Source organism: Tursiops truncatus, chromosome 5 (assembly GCF_011762595.2).
Source record: "Tursiops truncatus isolate mTurTru1 chromosome 5, mTurTru1.mat.Y, whole genome shotgun sequence".
NCBI classification, from domain to species: Eukaryota; Metazoa; Chordata; class Mammalia; order Artiodactyla; family Delphinidae; genus Tursiops; species Tursiops truncatus.
Genome location: NC_047038.1, coordinates 1,787,453 through 1,812,202, shown reverse-complemented (window position 1 = coordinate 1,812,202; position 24,750 = coordinate 1,787,453). Strand labels below are relative to the sequence as shown.

At 46.2% G+C, this 24,750-nt stretch overlaps 2 protein-coding genes across 13 annotated transcripts in view; one reads left to right on the top strand and one right to left on the bottom strand.

The window, feature by feature from the left end:
* Positions 1-5,045, top strand: part of TNIP2 (TNFAIP3 interacting protein 2) — a 32,702-nt gene extending 27,657 nt beyond the window's left edge. For both annotated transcript variants that reach the window (XM_019951330.3, XM_019951329.3), the window contains exon 7: positions 4,567-5,045. In XM_019951330.3, coding sequence (XP_019806889.1) covers positions 4,567-4,701 — 135 coding nt within the window. In that variant the 3' untranslated portion in view covers positions 4,702-5,045. The remainder of the gene's footprint in view (positions 1-4,566) is intronic.
* Positions 5,046-7,077: 2,032 nt separating this feature from the next.
* The window catches only part of FAM193A (family with sequence similarity 193 member A), a 172,722-nt gene continuing 155,049 nt past the window's right edge, over positions 7,078-24,750 (bottom strand). For 10 of the 11 annotated variants that reach the window (XM_033856548.2, XM_033856542.2, XM_033856543.2 and 7 more), the window contains 2 exons: positions 17,666-17,747; positions 7,078-7,831 (listed from right to left, as the gene is read on the bottom strand). In XM_033856548.2, the coding sequence (XP_033712439.1) occupies positions 7,738-7,831; positions 17,666-17,747 (176 nt within the window). In that variant the 3' untranslated portion in view covers positions 7,078-7,737. Of the gene's footprint in view, positions 7,832-17,665; positions 17,748-18,248; positions 18,424-24,750 lie in introns of those variants that run through there. The other variant, XM_073804765.1, reaches the window with a different exon arrangement.

Here is a 24,750-nt window from a genome sequence, read left to right as displayed (position 1 = left end):
CATTAAAATAAATGGACGGTGGGATAGGGAGGGTGGGAGACGCAAGAGGGAGGAGATAGAAATATGGGGACATACGTGTAGCTGATTCACTTTGTTATACGGCAGAGACTAACACGCCATTGTAGAACAATTATGCTCCAATAAAGATGTTAATAAAAATAAACAGACCAAACACTCTGATTGAAAGACAGTGACTGTCTTACTGGATGAAAGTCTCACCTGTGTGCTCATTAGAAAAGATACACTTATGCCAACATTAACCAAGAAAATGAGAGTGATAATCAGACACAGTGGACTTTTAAGACAAAAAATATTACCAGAAATATAGAGCAACAGTGCATAATAAAAGGGTGAATTTATCAGGAATATACAATATACCTAAATTTGTGTAGAGCTAATAATATAAAGCAAAAGAACTAGACAAATGCATAATCATCGTTGGAGATTTTAGCATACCTTTCTCAGTAACTGATAGAAGCAGGGAAAAAAGTCAGTAAGGATACAGAAGATTAAACCTATCTACTTGGCCTAATTTCATATGTAGAACCTAAATTACACCCAAGGAAAGTTAACTATAATTCTTTTCAGGTGTACATGGAATGCTTCCAAAAGAGACAAATCTGTGGACCATAAATCAAGTCACAACATACTCCAAAGAACCTAATCATTGAATTCATGATCACTGACCACAGTGAAGTTAAACCACAACTCAATAACAGAAGGATAACTACTAAATTCCCAACACAGTTCTAAATGACCCATGGGAAAAATAAACGCAATGGAGATTAGAAAGTATTCTGAACTGAGTTAAAAATGAAAATACAACTTGCTAAAAATTATGGAATGCAGCTAAAGCAGTGATTGGGGGAATGTATTAGCTGCAAAGGCATATATTGGAAATGAAGAGAGGTTAAACCTCAGTGATCCAAGTGTTCACCACAAGAAGCTAGGAAAAGAACCACAAATTAGGGACTTCCGTGGTGGTCCAGTGGTTAAGAATTCACCTTCTAATGCAGGGGATGCAGGTTCGATCCCTGGTCAGGGAGCTGACACCAGCCACATGCTGTGGGGCAACTAAGTCCCTGCGCCACAACTACTGAGCCCACGTGCTCTGGAGCCTGCGCGCCACAACAAAGACCCGATGCAGCCAAGTAATAAAATTTAAAAAATAAAAAGTGCAAATTAAACCCAAAGAAAATGGAAGGAAATAATAAAAGAGCAGAATCAATGAAATGGAAAGCAGACAAAAATCAACAATGCCAAGAGTTAGTTCTTTTAAATAGTAATGAAACTGATAAACCCACAGCATGACTGATGAAGAATAGAAAACAAATTGCTAATTATCAGGAATGAAAGGTGGGCATCACTGTAGATCTCTCAGATCTTGAAAAGAGTATATACTATGAACAATTTATAAAACTGATAAATTTGACAACTTAGATGAAATGGATAAAATCCTTGAAACACACCACTTACTAAAATTGACATAATTAATAGAAAACCCGAATAGCTCTATGTCCATTAAATTGAATCTGTAATTAAAAATCTTTTCACAAAGAAAATCACAGTCTCAGATGACTTCACTGGTGAATTCTTCCAAACATCTAAGAAAGATATACCAATCTTACACTCAGGAAACAGGAAGTGGGAATGTCTCCCCATCTCATTTTATGACACCAAAACCCAAGGACAAGGCAAGAAAGAAAATGACAGGCCACTCTCTCTCCTGAACATAGAGGCAAAAGTCCTAAACAAAATATTAACAAATTGAACCCAGCAGTATAAAATGGATAATACGTTATAACCAAGTGGAATTTTTATTACAGGAATACAGGATTGGTTGACATAAAACAAAAACAAACAAAACCCACAAAACTAATTTGCCAGAGGAGAAACCATAGGATCATCTCAACAGAAGCAGAAAAAGCTTATGACACGATTTAATACCCACTCATGAGAACACTGAGCAAACTAGGAATAGAAGGGATTTCCTCGATCTGATCAAGGTATGTGTCCAAAAGACCTATGGCCAGCTTTCTATGTGACGATGAAATACTGAGTGCTGCCCCTGCTGAATCCCATCAAGGCAAGGTGTTCACTTTTTAAAATTTTTATTTATTTACTTTTTGGCTGCGTCGAGTCTTCGTTGCTGCGTGCGGGCTTTGTCCAGTTGTGGCGAGCGGGGGCTACTCTTCGCTGCGGAGCTCAGGCTCTAGGCATGTGGGCTTCAGTAGCTGTGGCTCGCGGGCTCTAGAGCACAGGCTCAGTAGTTGTGGCACACGGGCTTCATTGCTCCGCGGCACGTGGGATCTTCCCGGACCAGGGCTCGAACCCGTGTGCCCTGCATTGGCAGGCGGATTCTTACCCACTGTGCTGCCAGGGACGCCCCAAGGTGTTCACTCTTATTGCTGCAATTACACATTGTACAGGAGATACCCAGTGCAATCAGGCAATAAAAGGGAAAAAAGGACAGAAAAATTGGAAGAGAAAAAGATCAAACTATCGCTATTCACAGATGACAGACTGTGGATATCGAAAATCCCTAGGGGATCTTAAGAAAAAAGTTTAGAATTAGTCAAGTTGACCATCTCAAGATACAAAGACAATGTATGAAACATCTACTGTATTCCTGTATATCTGCAACAATTGGAAAAGCAAACTTATAAACCTGTTGTGGGTTGAATTGTGTCTCCCCCAAAAGATATGTTTACCAAAACGATGCTGAAGTCCTAATCCCCAGAATGTGTGAATGTGACCTCATCTGGAAATAGGGTCTTTGCAGGTATAATCTCAGGTGATGTCCTGCTGGATTAGAGTGGGCCCCAAATCCAATGACTGGTGTTCTTACAAGAAAAGGACAAGAGACAGACACAGGTGAGAACATACCGTATGAAAACAGAGGCAGAGATTGCAGTGATGCCTGTATAAACCAAGGACTGCCAGCGACCACCAGAAGCCAGTAGTGAGGCACGAAGAAATGTTTCCTCACAACCTCTAGAAGGAACCAGTTCTACTGACACCTGGATCTTGGATTATATCCTCCAGAACTGAGAGAATAAATTCCTGAGCCACCTAGTTTGGGGTGCTTTTTTATGGGAGCCCCAGGAAACTAATGCATAACTCTACTTAGGTAATGTCAAGAACATAAAATGCTTAGGAGAAAATTATCAGAAGTGTGCAAAACCTTTACAATAAAAGCTGTAAAATATTGCTTAGAGAAATTCAAGAGCACACAAATAAAAGATACCATGTTCATAGACTGGGAACTCAGTAGTCCTTAAGATGCCCGTTCTTCCCAAGTTGATCTATAGACTCAGTACAATCTCAGTCACAATCCCAATAGGCCTCTATGACAAACTGATTTTAAAATGAGTACTCCCCCCCCCCCCCATTTCTTGGACTCCAGTTACACGTGTGTTAGAATGCCTGATATGGTCCCACAGGTCTTTATTTTTTGGCTGCGCCGCACGGCACGCGAGATCTTAGTTCCCCGACCAGGGATCGAACCCGTGCCCCTGCAGTGGAAACTTGGAGTCCTAACCACTGGACTGCCAGGGGATTCCCTCCCACAGGTCATTTTTCCCCCCAGTCTCTTTTCTCTCAGTACTTCATTTCTGGTCGTTTCTGTTTATATGCCATCAAGGTCACAGGTATTTTCTTCCAGCGTTTCTCATCTGCTGTTGTAGTGTTTTTCATTTCAGATATTGTTATCTTTTGTCCTTTGGATTTGGATCTTTTTACATCTTCCAGTTCTCCTTCTTGTTCATGTTTTCCTTTATATCCTTCAGCGCAGTCGTAAGATTTGTAATGGTCATTTTAAAGTCCTTGCCTGCAAATTCACCATCTTTGGTTCTGTTTCTATTGCTTGTTCGATATTTCTTCCGATTTATGGTTTATATTTTCCTTCTTCTTGGGATGGCCTGCTAATTTTTTGCCTGGATTCCAGCATTTTGAATTTTACTTTAGTGTGGGACGGTTTCGTATTTCTTCTAAAAGAATGTTGGACTCTGTTCCAGCAGGCAGTTAAGTTACTTAGGACCAGTTTGATCCTTCTTAGGCTTGCTTTTAGCTTTAGATTCCATACTAGGGTAAGAGAAGCCCACTGCCGAGCTGAGACCCTTCTGAGGGCTCCACGCCAATACCCGTGTACAACCGGGTCTCTCCACCCTGGTTGGTGGAAACTTTCCCCCTGGATTTATGGAACTTTATGCCACACGTGCACAGATGAGTAGATTCGAGGGGGTTCTCTGCAGACCCGTGGAGCGCTCTAAGTGCAGCCCCTCCTGCCTGCATCTCTGCCCCACACACTCCAGCCACCCCACATGCTGGTCTCTGCTTCCTCTGCTCAGCAACCCTGCTGGGCTCCTCCCAGTGCTGGGGCCTGCAGGCTGCCTCCAGGCCGGAAGCTGGGGCCCTCAGAGGCTCACCTTGTTCCCTGCCCTTCACTCAGGAAACACTGCCACGTGCTGCCTCTGCTCCAACATCCAAGAACACCGTTAAAAAAACTTCCTTGGCTTCACAGTTAACAGCAGGAGGACGGTTTCTGTAGCCACTCTTCCTCCACAGACGCTGCTGCTGCTGAGTTTAACAGTCCAGGCACATGGTTCTCACTCTCCAGACGACACCGCATTCTCCACCGAAGACAAGCCGGGGCTCCCAGGACCCAGTTGGCTCCACACTCAGCTACGTGAGTGGTCCTGACAGTTAAGTTCTTCACAGTCCAGAGGTGTCTGAAATCTCCTTCCGTGCTGCGTGTCTCCACCCCGCAGTGCTGTTTACTCTTAACACTTAGTAGTGGATCCAAAACCTGTGACTGTCAAGGTGAAGCAGCAGAACGTCACTTGCATTCTGTCATTCTCTGTGATGACTTGGAGGTTTTATTTTTGTTTAAAACAGTATGAACTGTGGGTTAAGTTTTTTCTTCTCCTTTTAAAAAATATAGTAATGAAATGGAGAAGTATCAATCCTTTCTGGTACCGTAACATTTTGATTTTTTAATGGCATGAGTATGTGGGCAAACTTCAATAAAAGAACATTTTGCTGTTTTTTTAGCTACTGTTACTTCATCATAAGATTACTTATCAACGTGATCTGAAGAGGCTCCCCCAGAGGCTGACCCCAGGTCGGGGAGTGACCTCATCGGGAACCTGAGGGGCTTGCCTGGGGCTTTGGTGTCCCCATCTGTCAATGTACGGACTGGGGCGAGGGCCTGGCTCACACCTAGACCACAGTAACAAGTCGCCAGAACCCTTGACCAGGGCCTGAATCCATCCTCTCTTCTGTTCCCGAGATGCCCCCTTGAGGAGTGATCCAAAGGAACATCAGGGTTGGTCTTGCAGGTTGGGTGGAATTTCCAGGGAACTCGGGAAGTGCGTCCCGGCAAGGAGAGAGGCCGGGTGGTCCTAGGGGCCAAGCGTGCAGACTCGGAACCAGGTGTAGACGGCACGCCCACGTGCTGGGCGGAGCGGGGTGTGGAGGCGGCAGGGGCCCCTCAGGAGCCGTGTGGTGGGGCGGGTGGTGCTCAGTGCTGGGGCACACAGGGCTCCCCTCACCACGGCTCACCTCACAGCAGGGAACCTGTAGCTCTCAGCAGCCAACGCGGCCCACAGGGCAGACGAAGCGGAGGCTTACCTACGGGTGGCTCTGCCCCCGACGGCCTCAAGACTGTTCCCCGGGAGAACAGGGGTGGGCACAGGCGGGTCTCGGGGCCCGAGCGGGCAGCTCCCCCTAAGGGGTCCAGCCTGGACTCGTCCCAGGGTTTGCTCCCTGGCCCTGCCTGTGCTCTCACCAAGTGCCCGGCCTCAGCAAGGCGGGGATGAGCCCAGCCCTGGGCTTGGGGTCCCGGGGGAACGTGGGGGGGGTCTCTGCCCCTCCCGAGGACACCCTCTGGCGTGGTCACAGCCCGGCCTCAGTTTCTTCCTTTGCTGGATCACCCCATCACCCAGAAAAACGAACCGGCCTCTTGACCCCAAAGCCCCTCTGCCTCCTGCCCCTCCCCCACTCTCCTGTAAACCAGCTTCCACTGGGCGCCGGCCAAGGTCACCTCAGCATCAGAGCCACGTGGCCAGTCTCTCCCTGCCCCACGGCCTCCAGGCTGCCCTCATCCTCACCTGCTCTTGAAGCCTGGTTCTGGGGCTCGAACCCTGGTCCCGTCCACACAGGTTCATGAACATTTCACCAGGTGCCTGATGGGCACTGCAGACGGGACCCCTCCAGGGACCGCAGCCCCTCCTTCCCAGAGCTCAGACCACAGCCTTGGGGTCCTCCTTGCCCCCTCTCATCCTCCTACCTGCATCCCGTCTGTCAGGAAGCCCTGTGGGTCCAGCCGTCAGAGTAATTCCGCAGGCCAGTCCCACTCACCCTCTCTCAGGCTAAGAGCCAGGCCGGGCACGGTCTCCACACAGAAGCGGGGCCCTCGCCGCTCCCCCTTCACTCAGGGACGAGCCATATCCTTGTATGTGCACAGAAGCAGCTTCACCAAGAGGCCGGGAGCAGCGGGAGCTATGGAGTGTTCTAGGGGGTGAGTGGAAGCCAGGCTGCAACCAGGCGGCAGCTCCACGCCAGCTTTCTGCACACTGATGACAGAGCTCAGAAGAAAGGGACCATGCTGGGATTCCTTTTGTTCACTCTAAATGCTGTTAGCACGTTGTTGCCAGCTTATACCCGATTAAATACTTGTAGTTCTTCATTGCTGTCTCAGAGGGCACCCTCCCTGCGCCCCCGAGACTGGGTGGGGGCACCCGCCTCCAAGGCCATATGGAAGCCCAGCCCACTCCCCACTCCCCTCTGCTGGGCCCCCCAGCCCCTGCTCCACACCCCTGCTGTCCTCTTGGCACTTACCACTGTGGCCCACCGACAGCGCTGAGTCCCTGGCTGGGCTGTGTCCTGGGCACGCGAAGGCCCGGGTGACCTGCTAGATGGAGGAGGGTGAGGGCACCAGGAATCGAGAGCTGCCGCCGCCGGCGACCCTAGAGGTGCTCCAGGGCCAGGGCCCGGGGTCCCCTCGGGGGCACAGCCATCAGCTTGCCCGCCCCCTCCCCGCCGCAGCCCATCACAAAGCAACCAGACGAGGCCTCCTGCTGTACTAATGTATTCCATCTTTCAAAAAGAAAGACATGATTTTAATATTACTTAACAATATGTTAAAAAAGTAGCCAGGCAGGCCTCCGTGTTAATACAGCCGAACACTCTAACAGACTTGATGGTGTGAGTACTGGGTGGGTGCTTTGTGTTTGAACTTTCTCATTCTGCAAGGGATCTTACACAAGCTGGCTACAAGTCAGGGGGATCAGACACGGACAGCGCGACGTGTACACTCTTAAACAGTAGATTGTGGAGGAGAACGGAGAGCCCTGCCCTGCCCGGCCGCCTCGGGTGGGACGCAGGGCACAGAGAGCTGAGCGCAGCGACACCCTGGCAGGACAGGTGGCGGGACAGGGCGAGACACAGAGGCAACGGGCCACGTGGGGATGCGAACCCGTCCGGCCGCGGCCCAGGCCTCCGAGGCCGCGGCGGTGGAGAAGGTGGCAGAGCTACTGTTCCGATCCGACGGCAGAGCTACGGTCAAGGCGGCTCACTCACAGACTACACGCACACGAGCTAACAATGCGGGTCGAGCAGCAAGTTCTCGGTCGGGAGGGGGCTCGGGTGCGGCGGCCCACCCGCACAGCCCGGGGCAGGCACGGCAGCTCCGGGCCCGGCCCACCGCCCGCGTGTCCCTCTCCAGGCGGTCCTCGTTCAGTGGGCAGCAAAGGTGGCTTTTTTCAAGCTGAAATTGGACCAGTTGATGGACAGTCTCTGTCGGGTCTGCCTAGCGGAATCCAAACAGAACCTGTGAAGAAAAGAAGCCCAGCGGTCACGGGAGGAAGAGTCCCACACCCGGGATGCAGCCGGAGAAGCCCAGCACCCAACAAGGCTCAGCGTGCGGGACCCCGCTGGCGTCCACCGTCTCCCCACGCCTTGCTGCCGGAGGAACAGGGTCCCACCTTCAGGACACTGGCCAGCACCCTGGACATCTCTGGGGCTTTATGTCCTTTTCTCTCGTTCTTTAGGAAGCCGCCCGTCCCAGCCAAGCTCTGCCCACGGCCACCAGCCTGCCCTCATTTATCCACGAGGTCACAGTGAGTGTGATGTGAAACAAGCATTTGTATGAGACACAGTTACAACACTGGCCGGCGCCCCCCCCCCCGCCCCGCCCCGCCCTCAGGGGCAGGTCGAATGCCCACAGGCCTCCAAGGCCAGCGCAGCCTCGCCGTCGTGCTGCCCCCTGCTTCCCAGGCAATGATGGCCGAGTTCCGTACTAGATGAAGCAAAGAACATTTTCTTTCAAAAGCCTCTACTTTTGCCTAATTTCTGAAATTCTCACCCTTCCAGCACTAACGTGGGTAGCAGGAATTTGGATTAAACTAGAAAATGGTGTTGTTGTCACTCGTGCAGCAGGTGAAATGAAGTGTTTTTGCTTCAGCTGTGGTTAAATCGCTGAGCCAGTCATGGGTGCTGTGTGCCTGGAGGACTGTGTCCAGGTAGATGAAGCCCCCGGCCACCCTGCCCCTCGGCGAAGGGCTGCACCGTCTCCCAGGATCCAAACTCTCTTTCCCTGGACACGGCTGGTCAACCCCAAGTCCTAGTGGTGTCACCTTTTAAACCTTCTGGAAGCTTCCACCTCCTCCTCCACTGTCTCTGCATCAGCACGTGTGTGTCCCCACCCTTCACGCTGCAGCCAGAACGCTCGGAAGCACCAACCACGTCCCTCTCCAAGCCGCTCAGAGAGGAGCTGCAGCCCGAACCAAAGCAGGGTCTCCACGGGGCCCAGGCCGCCTGGTCTGCGTCCTCCCCACACCCTGGCTCCACTCTGGACACCACCTCCCGTCAGGCCTCCGTACTGCCAACCGTGGACTGGGTCACGCACACTTACATACACGTGTACAGAGCACGCGAGTACAGGTAACTATAAGGCAAAAAAAGCCTGGGTACCCGCCCCCCGGGTCAGGAAAACCAACACTGCCAACCCTGGGGCGCCATGCTGTGCCCTCCCAAGCAGGGAGCCACCACCCCAGCCTTTGCAACCAGCAACCCTCATGGTTCTTTGTAGTTTCACGACTCGACGGTGGCTCGTGCTGATTCCTTTCTTTCTTTTTTTAACATTTAATTAATTAGTTACTTAAGGCTGCGTCAGGTCTTTGTTGCGGCACGCAGGATCTTCGTTGAGGCACGTGGGATCTTTTGTTGTGGCGCACGGGTTCCAGGGCACGTGGGCTCTGTAGCTGCACCACACGGGCTCTCTAGTTGAGGCGTGCGAGCTCAGTAGTTGTGGCACGTGGGCTTAGCTGCCCCGCGGCATGTGGGATCTCAGTTCCCCGACCAGGGATCGAACCCGCGTCCCCTGCATTGGAAGGCGGATTCTTTATCACTGGACCTCCAGGTAAGTCTCTCATGTTGATTTCTAAACACACAGGAACAGAACCGTACTGTATGTTTTCATGTCGCTCCTTTCATTCAACAGTACGTTCATGCGATTCCGCCGCAAGGCCACAGGCACGGTGGGACTGTTTGCTGGAGTATGTGGGACGCACAACTTGGCCGCTGCAACTTCACACGAGCTCTTCTCCAAGGTGGTCTGACCTGCCCTGCTGCTCCTCGCCCGCGGAGGGAGTCGGGCCCAGCTGCTCCCCAGTGCCAGTCGGGCTGAGGCCGCCACAGTTAACTGGTCACAGGTTTTCTGCGACACCGTTTCATTTGCCCACTTGTCCACAGGTCTGTCTTTCCTTAATGGTCTGTAATGTTTACACATCGTGACACTAATCCTCTGTGATGTGCTGCAAATATTGTTTTCTCACTTTCTTTAAAGCAAACTGTTGATTTTAATGTAGCTCAATTTATCAATCTTTTGTTTTATGGTTGGTGTTTCTAAGAAATCTTTCCCTATGCTCAAAATTAAAAGGTTTGCATATGACACTTAAAATCTTAACCCATCTGAAGTCGACCCTGAGTGTGGTGTGATGCAGGGACAACACACCTGCACAGCTCCATTTATGCACACCTTCTTCCCACAGTGATCAGCCGACCCATCTTCTGTCACACACCAAAGCTCAGTGTTCGTACAGGCCTGTTTCTGGGCACCAATGTCACCACATTTTAATAACCAGGACTTTCCAAGTCCTTACAATGGGTAGGAAAAGGAGCCTTCCTTATTCTCCCTATTCTTCTAGGAGGATACTAGCGATCCTTGACAATTTTTTTGCTTTGTGGGTCAATGTAACACATTATAGCAGGGTGAATAAAACAAATGTATGACATGAAGAATCATTATAAAGCAAATAGTGTGGATCACCAGAGTCAAGCTGGGGACCCCCTGCCTGGTGTTTCCTCTCCTCCGAAGTAATCACCATTCTGGCTTTTTACGTTGATCACTTCCGTGTCTTTCTTTCAAGTTTTAATGCCTACGTACGCATCCCTGAACACAGTTCACTTCTAAAAACATACTTTATTTAGGTATAATTTATGTACAGCAAATTGCAGTTAGTGTAGAGCCCACAGTGCTGACAAACATATACGTCTGGGAAACCATCACCTCAACCAGGACACAGAACGTTTCCGCGAAACCCCCAAGTCTCCTTGCCGCTCTAGCCCCAGGCAGGCAAACAGGGACCTCTTGGCCTGTGACCACAGATGAGCGTGTGTGTTCTGGGATTTCGCGTCAGTGGAGCCTCCGCACGCATTCTGTCTGGCTTCTTGCACTAGGCAGGTGCCTCTGAGGACTGGCCGTGTGCTGCGGCGGCAGCCTTTTACTGCTGAGTGGCATCCACTGGAGGGACAGAGCACCGTTTTGTTTATCTGCTCATCTGTGTGGACCTCTGGGTTGATCCCAGTTTTGGGCTACAAATAAGACTTCCAGGAACATTCAGGAACAAGTCGTCGTGCAGGCATCCACTCTGCCTTCTCTTGGGCTTTTGGGCAGCCCCCAGCAGTAGAGCTGCTGGACTGAACAGCAGGCATATTAAACAATGTACTTTAGTTCTGCCCAATTTTTAGTTTATGTAAACTGGATATCGCGTCCATTCTTGAGCACCGGCTCTTGTCTAACGTCCAGTCTGTAAGATGCATCTGTGCTGCGGACTGCTCTGGTTTGTTCCTTTCTGTTGCTGTAACACTTCTCCTTTGACTGTACCACAATGTGTCCAACCCAACCAGTTTTAGAAACACTGTGTTAAGTTCCACAAAACCCTTCTTGGGTTTTAAATCCACAGATAAACTTGCGGAAGCTGGAGAGCTTAAAGGTACTTTTTTTTTTGCTATGTAGTTCCATTTATATGAAGTTCAAAAATACGCAAAACTAATGTATGGTGAAAGATCACCTTTACTTTGGGGGCGCTGGTGATGACTGGGGACGTGTGAAGCAGGCTTCTGGGTGCTGGTAACGCACACCTTGGCCAGGTGGTGGTTACCTGGATGTGCTCACTTTGTTAAAGTTCACTGAGCTCGAAGGCACTAATCTTCTACGCATGAACACGAAGAACCTGTGTGACCCGGGTCCCTCAATGCTCTCCTGTGAAGTCTCATCGCCTTCTGTGCACGAGTCTTGTGCAACTCCTACTAGCTTTATTCATTGACGCTGCACAGATCTTGCTGCTGTGATAAACGCTGTCTTCACGTAAACTACATTTCTGAATTATTGGTGGCGTAGAGGAAAATAACTTCCGTACACTTATCCTACAGCCAGGCTCTTGCTAAACCGTCCTGTTTTCTTCCGTCGTTTCCTATGTAGACAATGAGATCATCTGTAAAATGAAATTCTACTTCCTCCTGTCCGTGCCTCATGCCTTTAATGTCTTGTGTGTCTTACCGTGCTCGCCAGGAACCACGATTTAGGGTTGGCCAGAAGAGGACATAAGAGGGCGGCAGGGCGGCTTTGTTTTTGCACATGCTTCCACATCTTTCCCGTTTTGGAAAACGTTTCATGTAGCTTTCTTTTCTCTTCTTTCTCTCCCTCTTTTGGTAAATTCCTTTTTTAAGGTTAAAGATATTTTCTTCTATTGCTTACTATTTAAAAAAGTAGTTATAAATGGGTGCTAAGATTTTAGCAAAGGTTTTTTTCTGAACTCACTGAGATGATCACATGACTCTTCTTTACTATGTTAATGTACCAGATAACACTGCGGATTTCCTAACGTCAGAAACTCCTTGCATTCAGTCCTGGGGCAAGCCGGTTTGGTAATATGCTGCTCTTTGAAAATACTGTACACTGTTGGATTTAGCATGTGAATATTTTCGTGACGATTTTTGCACCTAATACTCATGAGAGAAACCAATGTCTAATTTCCCATTTTCTTCTGGTGCTGTTTTTGGCAGATTTTGGTATCCACATTTTACTTCTCTCATAAAACAAAGAGGGGAGCACGCTCCTGTGCTGTCTCATTTCAGTTCTCCGGTAGAATCTACAAGACCGAATAATCTTTCTTTGAAAGTCTTGGACAATTCTCTGTGAAACTGTCAGAGTGTAGTTTTCTCACTGGGAAGACTCAGAACTGCTGCTTTAATCTAATAGTTACTGGACCATTCACGCTATTTTTCTATTGGGTTAATTTTGTGTCTTATTTAAGTTTTAAAGTTAATTGTTGTGAAGGTGCTTCCAGTCTCTGGAGTTACGTCCTCCTTTTCACTTACGTACTCACAAAATCAAAGAAACCTTTTATATTACAGAGAATTTCAAACACACCCAAAAGCAGAGAATGGTAAAATGAACAGAGCCACCATCCAACTTTGATAATTATCAACATTCTGTTTCTCCTTCCACCTAATTATGGTATTTTGGGTGTCTTTTTTCTACTTTTCTTGACTAGTCTCTCAAAGGTTTATTTATTTAATGTTTTCAAAGAATCAAATTTTGGCTTTGATGATCTTCTCTTTGTTTCCTATTTCATTATTGCTCTTATGTATTATCTCCTTTGTTTCACTTTCTTTGAGTTTATTCTATTGCTGTTTTCCTAATTTCTCAAATTAAATCCTAAACTCGTTAATTTTCAGGTTTTTAATACTTAACTCCAGCATTTAAGGCTTCAGTGGAAGTGCTCCCAAGGGCAAACCTTTTCTTTTTTTTAAAATTTTCTTGAAGTGCAGTTGATTTATAATGTGTTAATTTCTGCTGTACAGCAAAGTAACTCAGTTTTATATACATATGTATGTGTGTGTGTGTGTGTGTCTGTGTGTGTGTCTGTGTATCTGTGTGTGTATATATGTGTGTGTGTGTATATATATTATATATATATATATATATATGTATATCCCTTTCCACTGTGGTTTATCATAGGGTATTGAATCTAGTTAGTTCCCTGTGCTCTACAGTAGGACCTTAGTTGTTTATCCATTCTCTATATAATAGCTTACATCTGCTAACCCCAAACTCCCACTCCATCCCTCCCCCAACCCCCTCCCCCTTGGCAACTACAAGACTGTTCTCTATGTCTGTTTCTGTTTCATAGATAAGTTCATTTGTGTCATATTTTAGATTCCACATATAAGTGATATCATATGATATTTGTCTTTCTCTGACTTACTTGACTTAGTATGATAATCTCCAGTTGCATCCATGTTGCTACAAATGGCATTATTTCGTTCTGTTTTATGGCTGAGTAATATTCCATCGTGTATATGTACCACATCTTCTTCATCCATTCATCTGTCGACGGACATTTAGGTTGTTTCCATGTTTTGGCTATTGTAAACAGTGCCATTACGAACATACGGGTGCATGTATCTTTTTGAATTATAGTTTTTTCTGGCTATATGCCCAGTAGTGGGATTGCTGGGTCATATGGTTGCTCTATTTTTAGTTTTTTGAGGAACCTCCATACTGCTCTCCATAGTTGCTGTACCAATTTACATTCCCACCAACAGTGCAGGAGGGGTCCCTTTTCTCCACACCCATGAGCAAAACCTTTTCTGCATTCCACAGGTTTTCACATGCAATATTTTCCTTATCTTTTAGTTCTATATATTTTTAAATGTCCACTGTGGTTTCTTACTTGACCCATGAGTTATTTAAACTTACATACTTCCAGATTTCCAAATATTTAGGGACATAAAATCTATCTATTGTAAATATGCAACTTCAACATGCTGCTGTGGTCAGAGAACACAAATTATACATCCTTCTTTGACATGTTTGAGCCTTGCTTTCTGTGGCCCAGCACATATCCCGTTTCTGTGGATGGCCCCGTGTGTGTAAGAACTCAGCTCTCTGTGTCTTGGATGCAGGGTTTCACCTACATCCATTAGACTAAGCTTGCCGGTCAAGTTCACAGGGGGGCCTGGGCTGCTCACGCCAATCAGGACGCGGAGAGATGGTCTGAGACCTCGCACCAGGATGGTGGATTTGTTTGATTCTCTGTGAAGCCCAAATTGCTTTTTGTATCTTGAGGCTATTTCATTAAGTACTTGTGTTTAAAATTCCTATTTCTTCCTGACAAACTGAACATTTTATCATTATGTAGCAAACTTCATCTATCCCTTGTGTTAAAATATACTTTGTCTGAGAAGAACAACTGTAACAGTTTCCTTTTTCCTTTCTCTTTATTTCCACCTTTCTTTTCATTATAGTTTAGGTATGTTCTTGTAAACAGTATATATACATATGTGTGTGTGTGTGTGTGTGTGTGTGTGTGTGTGTGTGTATATTTATTTATTTATTTAAAAAATTTAACACAACCTGACAAACTACTTTTAATTTTGTCTGCTTACTGCCTATCATGGTTACTGACACGACTGGACTTGTGTCTATCATCTCTTTAAAATTTGTTTGTTGTACTTTCTCTACATTTATTTTTTTTCTCTTTTTGTTTTGATTTTTTTCCCTTCTACTGATTAGCAATTTATACACCCTATTTCTATTCTTTCAATGCTTGCTCTTGAAACTGTGTCCTGCCCGTTTAGCTTAAAGTCTGAATGTTAACTACCTGAACAACAGAAGGACTTCAGGATGCTCAGTTCTGATGATTTCACACCTAACTGACATACTACTGCTGTTCAGTACTGGGGTTCTTTCAAACATAATGTCAGTTAGATATTTACCTAGATTTATCAGGCTGTTTCTCATTCCTTCCTGTGTATGTTACAGTGATCTTCTGAGATCAATTTCCTTTTTCTTTTCTTTCTTCTTTTTATTTTTTTTGGGTCACGCTGCGCAGCTTGCAAGATCTTAATCCCCTGACCAGGGATTGAGCCCATGTCTCCTGCAGTGGAAGCATGGAATCCTAACCACTGGACCACCAGGGAATTCCCGATTTCCTTTTTCTTAAAGTATACTTGTAGATGTTTCCTTTTAAAACAGGTCTCTTTGTAGCAAGCTCCTACACTTTTTCTTTATTATGGGAAAGAACAGTTTTGTGGGATACATAATTATAGACTGACAATCTTCTTTCAACACTGTAAAGATCACTCCATGGTCTCTGGTTTCATATGCTATGTCTAGAAACGGATTTTTGTTTGTTTATCCTACTGGTATATGTTGTGCTTTTGAATTTGTAGATTCAAATTTCCCATTAGTTCTGCAAAATCCTCAGGCATCTTATCTCTTTAAATCCTGCTTTTCTGTGGTCTCCATTCTCTCTCAGAGGGGCTTCCGTTAGGTGTATGTCAGACTTAGCCACTCCTCCATGTCTCTTAAGCCCTCTTTCACATTTTCTATTTTCCTTATAATCTTGGTGCATTCTGGGTACACTTTCCAGTTATATCTTCCAGTTCATTAATTCCCTCTTCAGCAGTGTCTAATCTGTTTATCAGGTATCTATCTACTGAGGTCTTGACTTTAATAATTCTATTTTTCATTTCTAGATTTTTATTGTTGGTCTTGGGTGCTTGATAATCTTTGTTTATAAGGTCATGCATGATTTTAAGGTGTGTGAATCCTGCAGGTCTACCTTGGGAAAATATTCCTCCAAAGCTTTGCCTACATCCAAGAAATGCCCCTGTTCCATCCCCTGCTCCCCAGAATCCAGCTTCAGAGCAAACTGTGTTAATAATTCAAGTAATTTAGGGACCTCCCTGGTGGTCCAGGGGTTAAGAATCCTCCTTCCAATGCAGGGGATGCGGGTTTGATCCCTGGTTGGGGAGCTAGATCCCACATGCCGCGGGGCAACTAAGCCCACGCGCTCTAGAGCCTATGCACCGCAACTAGAGAGACCGCGTGCGACAGCTACTGAGCCTGTGCGCCAAAACTAGAGAGCCTGCGCACTGCAACGATAGATCCTGCATGCCACAACGAAGATCCTGAGTGCCACAACTAAGCCCCGACACAGCCAAATAAAAAAATAAATAAGTCAATAAATAAATATTAAAAAAAAAAATTGGGGACTTCCTTGGGCGTCCGGTGGTTAAGAATCCACCTTCCAATGCAGGAGATGCGGGTTCAGTCCCTGGCTGGGGAACTAAGATCCTACATGCCGCAGGGCAACTAAGCCCCCATGCCACAACTACTGAGCCCGCACATACCACAACTAGAGAGAAGCCCGCGCTCCACAATGAAGAGCCCACTCGCCACAACAAAGATCCCGCAGGCCGCAACTAAGACCCAATGCAGCCAAATCAATCAATCAATCAATTTAAAAAAATAATTCAAGTAATTTAGCTACAGATTCTTTTGGACTTTGTACAAACGTATTCACATCATCTGAGAATGACAATGCCACTTCTTCATCTGAATCCTTATCCCTTTGTTTCTTTTTATTTCTTTAGAAATAGAAGTTGTGATAAGGGGCATCGCTGTCATCACTCCTTTAATCTCGAGGAATGGCTTGTAACGTTTCACCGTGACGTATATAACACCTACTGATTTTATGGACGCCCTTCGCCACATTTAGGAGAGGCCCTCCTCATCCTAGTTAGGGTTTACTATGAATGCTTAACTTCAGCAAATGCTGTACCATCTGCTAAGATTTAAACACACACACACACACACACACACACACACACACATTATAAATGTATTTAATTTTAAGAAACATTTAGAATTTTACAATACTTCATTTATGAATTAATGACTTTTTGTACTGCAAACTGCTTTTTGAGTGTGTGTGTATGTGTGCGTGCTTTCTGAAACCAAGAGATTAACGTACTTCCAAAGAGAGAACAAGGCACTTTAAAGAAAAGTTTTCTTGTCATGACTCACATAGTAGATATTATTGAACATATTATGACAAATATTATTAAACATGTACTAATAGAGTCTGCATATCAGGAAAGCTGACTAAATTAACCGAAGTGCTACTTTTCTCCTCTAAAGCATGCCACATCACTGTGTCCCAATGCCAGCGCATATAAAGCTCAGCTGGGAGGCTTGTGAGAACACGGATGTCGGGTCCCAAGTTCCTAGGCGGTGCTGCTGGTCCAGGACCACTCTGAGATACGCTGCTAGAAACCAGTCTTTACACACACGGGCAGGGACAAGTGAATGAGGTGTGAGAGTGTGGGCGAGGAGGCTAGTACGTGTGTGCCCGGGCTGTGGGTGGGATGTGCACGGCAGGCCTTCACATGCTAGAATGCTACAAGGCAGCCAGGCTGCTGGGCTAGCTGACACAACTTCTGTCCCAGACAAGCAGCCATGCCATGCGGGAGGGTCACGCGTGGTAACCACGAAACCATCCCTCATTCGGACCACACTCCTAACAATTACCTTTTGAAATATTCCACTTCCCTCTCTGTCTCGTCCATGTCCACACTGTCTAGGTCGATATCTTTAGGCAGAAAGACATCATCTGTAAGATGAAAGAAAAGAGGTAAGTCAGCTGAACAGCAGGCCATCTTAGCGGGACACAGCAAAGCATTTGGTTTTACTTAATTTCAACAAGTTCACAAACTAAAGATCTTTTCTAAAATGAGATCTTGCATGGGACTTCCCAGGCGCTCCACTGGGTAAAACTCCGCGCTTCCAACGCAGGGGACGTGGTTCCATCCCTGCTCGGGGAACTAAGATCCCGCATGCCGCGGGGTGCGGCCAAAAACAAAAAAAAAAGAAAAAAAGAAAGTGAGAACTTGTCTAATAAAATTTTTTAAAAAATTTAAAAAATGAGAATTTGCAAATGGCCACAGGTGGGCAGACCTCTCTCATGCACTTGGGAACATCCAGGTCACGTGGAATTAGCGAACTCCTGTGCTGAGTGAAGGAACCACTGCTTCAGGTCCAAGAGAAGAGACATACCTGCTGCCGCCACCGGGAGAGCCCTTGAGAAGACAGAGGCTGTCTGCCCCAAGGCCCCGCTGGAGGGAGGGCAGGGGGGTGGGGGGAGCAGGGGCACGGCTGTCAAGAGACGCCGCGGACGTGTCTGTACCCAGGACCCAGATGTCAGCCTCTGGAGGAAGACGGCTCTTCTAGGCATTCAGTTTATCCAAGCAACATCCAGAGACTTCACCAAAAAGCTTTTCCGGTTGTCCCTACCAAACGCAAGGCTGTATTTCATTTTGCAGTTGAGCAACCCTCTTTGAAAATAGGCTACAGCAGGGAGACGACTGATGAGGGAGCCTTGGCACCTCTGAGGGTTTTAATTCCCTCCTCTGCTCTGCCCACCCTGTTTGGTACCTGCCCGGCGCTCAGAGGCTCCATCCGTGCACACCTAGGTGCTGGGGGGCACTGGCGGTGTACGCACAGCACCCGGCTCCACTCACGGATGAGTGCAGACCACCGACAGTGCTCTGTTAAAGCCAGTCTCCATTCCCTGTCCCCACCTTAGCAAGGGACAATTTTTTGGAATCCTCAGTAAAGGACCCCCGTTCCTCCCATCACTGGGCATTTGCACAGCGGTAATGAAGGTGTGGTTTACCTGCATACCAGCGGCTAACACTGCTGAAGACTCCCAGCGCCATGCGGAGTGCCTTCACATCCACCAGCTCAAGGCAACGCCGCGGGCACCGAGGAGCCCCCGCACGGCCCCCTGCACGACCACAGCCCCTCCCGCACAGACAGCTCGGGGCCTGGGTCTTCCTCGACTCCGCCCCTTGCCGCTGTATCCCTGTGGTTTCAGCCACACCTGGATACCAACACCACCAAACCAACCCCGCCCCAGACCTCCTTCATGAGCGGCTCGTCCATAAAGCCACCTCCTCTGTACATCCACCCTTCAGGCAGCCGACCCCCAAGGCGGGCAAAGCCGCTGTGATCTGCTGCGGCCGCTCCCTTTCTGACAGTGATCTAGAAATGATCCTCCCCCCACCCCCTTCCTCACACTCACGTCCCACCTGTCGCTCCGTCACCATGCTGGGCACGTTCCTCGTCAACAGTTGCAGATGCCTGTCTCCATCCCACTGCTGCTGCTTCTGGGATGCCCCCCCAGCCCCCGCCCAGGCTCCCTGGTCCAGGCCGCCAGCCCGCACAAGTCACCCTCACAACACGCTCCTTCCCAGCCACTGAGACCGTTCGTTCATCAGGCCTCCGCTGCACACCTACCGCAGGCATCTCCTGGAGGCCCACCGGCTGACCCTGATCAAGGAAACAGTGATGCACGAGGAGAGGAGAGGTGAGGGGGGCCAAGAGTGTTTACAGGTGTAAAGAAGGTAAAGTCTTAGAAAGGCCAAACTCAAGTTATTCCATAAACAAGTTCTAGAAGCGGAGTTGGTTCAACCACAGAAGCAAACACAGAGCAGACACGTCTGCTGGGAGTGCTCTCGTTATAAAGCGATTTCTAATACTCTTCTCAGTAGAGCTGATGACCGGTATGAAAAAAATGGGACAGAACTATAACCAGATTCAGTATCAGACAGACATTTTTCACAACAAAACTGTTATTAACCAGGGTGGAAAGAAAGAGCGACCTAAAGAATTTCGTACCCGCCGGGCTGTCTGTTCACTGTTCAGACCACAGGAAACAGTTTGCTTCGCCAGAGCTTGGAGGACTCTGCGCCCCTGACCCCTACTTGAGGACACGTGCCTGGGAACACCGCTACACGAGGACCAACACGGGCACCTAATGTATTCACGCGCAAACCTACAAATACTATGCGCTCTGACAAAGCAGAAACAAACGCAGCTGAAAAATGGGAAGAGAAAGGCCAGCACAAGCGGGCAGAGGAGAGAAAACAGGGTCCGTGCACGGCTGTCCCCCAGGCAGTAGGTGGTGCCACAGGCCCCCATCTGGAGCAGGGATGGGGCACTAAAGGTATAAGTGCAGGGGCAGCACCGGTACAGAGTCGCAAACGTTCTTAAACACCAAGGATATACAGAAAGAAAGGCAAACATCTCACACAGAGAGAGAATCAGCGAATATAAAATATAAAACAGAGGACTTCCCTGGTGGCACAGTGGCTAAGTTTCCACGCTCCCAATACAGGGGGCCCGGGTTTGATCCCCGGTCAGGGAACTAGATCCTGCATGCATGCCACAACTAAGAGTGCTCATGCCACAACTAAGGAGCCCACAGGCCACAACTAAGACCCAGCAGGCCAAAAAATACACACACACACACATAATATATGTATGTATTAAAAAACTGATCTAATAATTACAAAATAATGTCAGGGCTGTCCTATCAATACATGGAAACAGGCTCACCTCACCTGTAGATAAGACTGTCAATGTGGCTCACACAGCAGGACTGAGGTGTCTCGGCTGTATGCAAGGGAATGACCTAAAACCAAGTGACTCAGATAGACCAGCAATGAAGGAATGAGGACAAAGGTGCCCCACCAGGCAAACAGAAACAGAGAGAAGGGGTAGCGATCACCATCTCAGACAAAGGAGAATTCGAGCCAAAAGTGTGAAACACAACAGAAAGGACATTTTTAAACAACAAAAACCAAATTCAATATAAGAAATTAGTTAGGAATATGTACCAAGTAACAAAGAGACCACCTTTTTAAAGCAAAACTACAGGAAATGCAAGAAAACACAGAAACTCAATAATAAATAACAATATATGTCAAGAGGACAAAAAACAAGTAAGGATACAGAAGACCTAAACCTAAACCTAAATCAAAGCTATACCATGGATATAAATATATATTTAGTTTAATACCATGATAGCAGAGAAAATACACTTGTATCTCAAGTGAACACAGAGCAGTCACAAAAACTAGTCACAAAGAAAATACCAGTAAGTTTCATGAAGCAGAAATATTACAAACAATACTCTCGGATCACAGTGTACAAAACGTAGAAATTATTAACATAAACGAGGCTCTCCCACCTGGAAACCTAAAAGCCACCTATTAAACTACTGGGTGAAAGAGGAAAAGAAAACCACATGGAAACTGCTGAATTTCTAAAAAAGAAACCAAACGGAAACATTATCATACACTGTGGGATATACTTAAAGGAATGATCAGAGAAAATTCAAGGTGCTAAATACTTTGATCAGTAAAAATGAAGGAATGAAAAGAAATGAACTCAATTCCCAAATCAAAAAGTTAGAAAGAACAATGAAGTAAAACAAAAGGAAGCACAGGATAAAAAGATAAAAGTAGAGATTAATGAGGCAGAGAGACAAACAACAGTATACACCCAACTGATAAATCAAGAGCCTGGCTTTTGAAAACATTATATAGATAAACTATTAACTTTAACTGAGTCAAACAGAACAGGGAGAAAGAAAGCACAAACATACAAAATAAGAAATGACAAGAGGAAAATAACCGCTGAAAGAAATTTTTTAAAAAGTACGTACTCGGGCTTCCCTGGTGGCGCAATGGTTAAGAATCTGCCTGCCAATGCAGGGGACACGGGTTCGAGCCCTGGTCTGGGAAGATCCCACATGCCGCGGAGCAACTAAGCCCGTGAGCCACAACTACTGAACCTGCGCGTCTGGAGCCTGTGCTCCGCAACGGGAGAGGCCGAGACAGTGAGAGGCCCGCGCACCGCAATGAAGAGGGGCCCCCGCTTGCTGCAACTGGAGAAAGCCCTCGCACAGAAACGAAGACCCAACACAGCCATAAATAAATAAATTTAAAAAAAAAAAAGTATGTACTTCGCAGACATCTATGTGAACAAGCTGGAAAACTGGCTGAAAAGATAATTTACTACGGAAACACAGTTTAGCAAAATTAACCTCAGTGAAGAAAGAAATACTTAAATAGACCAATTACCATAGAGGACAGAGAGAATACCATCAGGCAACTTCCCCACAAAAAGCACCAGCCTGGGGGGCTGCACAGGAGATTCCTGTCAAATCATTAAAGCCTAAGTAGTCCCAATGGAAGGTGAATTGCTCTAGAATACTGAAAATGAAAAACAAGCAAAAAAAGCCTCCTAATTCTTTACGAAGTATAACAGGTCTAAGAAGAAAAATTATGTTTAATCTCCGTAGATACTAGAAAACCTTTGACAAAATTCAACACTCATTCCTGATAAAATACTCAAGAAAAATAGGAATTGCTGGATATTTTCTTAACATGATAAAATATATAAACCTTACCCTAAAGCCAGAATCTTAATGTAGAAACACCAGACGTTTCCATTAAGTTCAAGAATGATGCAATTAAACAAGAGAAAACAAGAAGCATAAGAATTGGAAAAGAAGTAAAGCTTTCTCTATTTGCAAATAGATGATAGAGTAGCTGGAAAACCCCAGAGAATCAACAATAAGACTCAAACAATGAAATAATCTGCTAAGGTAGGAGATATAAAGTTAACATACAGAAAGCAACAGCTGTCATACACACAAATGACCAGTTAGAGGAGCACCATCCAGTAGAAACACAACATGAGCCACATACATAACTTAAGATTTCGTAGTAGCCAGCTGAAAAAATTAAACAACTGAAATTAATTTTAGTAATGTACACTTTAATTAAATATGTCCAAAAGATTATCATTTCAATATGTAATCGATGTAAAAAATTATACTGGGACTTCCCTGGTGGCACAATGGTTAAGAATCCACCTGCCACGGAAGACCTAAACAGACATTTCTCCAAAGTAGACATACAGATTGCCAACAAACACATGAAGAGATGGTCAACGTCACTAATCATTAGAGAAATGCAAATCAAAACCACAATGAGGTACCACCTCACACCGGTCAGAATGGCCATCATCAAAACATCTACAAACAGTAAATGCTGGAGAGGGTGTGGAGAAAAGGGAACCCTCTTGCACTGCTGGTGAGAATATAAACTGATACAGCCACTACAGAGAACAGTATGGAGACTCCTTAAAACAACTAAAAATAGAGCTACTATACAACCCAGCAGTCCAGTCCCACTACTGGGCATATACCCAGAGAAAACCATAATTCAAAAAGATACATGTACCACAATGTTCACTGCAGCACTATTTACAATAACCAGGACATGGAAGCAACCTAAGTGTCCATCGACAGACGAATGGATAAAGAAGATGTGGCACATATATACAATGGAATATTAGCCATAAAAAGGAACGAAACTGAATTATTTATAATGAGGTGGATGGACCTAGAGTCTGTCATACAGAGTGAAGTAAGTCAGAAAGAGAAAAACAAATTCCATGTGCTAACACATATATATGGAATCTAAAAAAAAAAAAATGGTTCTGAAGAACCTAGCGGGCAGGGCAACAATAAAGACACAGACGTAGAGAACGGACTTGAGGACACGGGGGGCGGGGGGGCGGGGGGAAGCTGGGATGAAATGAGAGAGTAGCGCTGACATATATAAACTACCAAATGTAAAATAGACAGCTAGTGGGAAGCAGCCGCATAGCACAGGGAGATCAGCTCGGTGCTTTGTGACCACCTAGAGGGGTGGGATAGGGAGGGTGGGAGGCAGGGAGATGCAAGAGGGAGGAGATATATGGATACGTATAGCTGATTCACTTTGTTGTACAGCAGAAACTAACACAGCATTGCAAAGCAATTATACTCCAATAAAGATATTAAAAAAAAAAAAAAAGGAATCCAATGCAGGGGACACGGGTTCAATCCCTGGTCCAGGAAGATCCCACATGCCGTGGAGCAACTAAGCCTGTGTGCCACAACTACTGAGCCCGTGCGCTGTAACTATTGAAGCCCGCACACCTAGAGCCCGTGCTCCGCAACAAGAGAAGCCACCGCAATGAGAAGCCCGCGCACTGCAATGAAGAGTAGCCCCCGCTTGCCTGAACTAGAGAAAGCCCGCGTGCAGCCACGCCCCCCCAAATATCTATACATACATATACCGAGTTATTTTACATCCTTTTTTTTTCATACTAGGTTTTCAAAATCTGGTTATGTTTTTACACTCACAACCCGCACAATTTGGACCTTCCACACTTCGGTGCTCAGGGGTGACATGTGACTGGCTACTGCACCAGACGGAGTTGGAAGGTATGACTGTAGAAAACACCCCGTTAAAATTAAAAGCAAGGAAGATTAAATACTTAGGAATAAGCTCAATAAGAAATGTGAAAAACCTATAAGAGAAAATTTAAAACATTCCTAAAAGACATAAAGTAGACTTGAACAAATGGAAAAACTCCCCTTGTTCTTGGGAAGGACGAACAACATCACAGACACCAATTCTCCCTAAATTATCTTATAAATTTAATGCAATACCAATAAAGATACCAACAAGGTTGTTTTTTTCTTTTTTTTAAGGGAGCTACGCACACTGACACCAAAGTTCTTATGGGAATACAAACATGAAAGAACAGCCAGGAAAACTGAAAAAGGCTGTGAGGAGAGAAGAGCCCTTAAGTCATTAACATGTACAGAACCCCTGAAGCAGCAACTCAATGCAATAATGGCGAGTGAATGAACACAGAGGGAAAGAAAAGAAATTCCAGAACAGACCTGAGGACACACGGTGTAGCACATG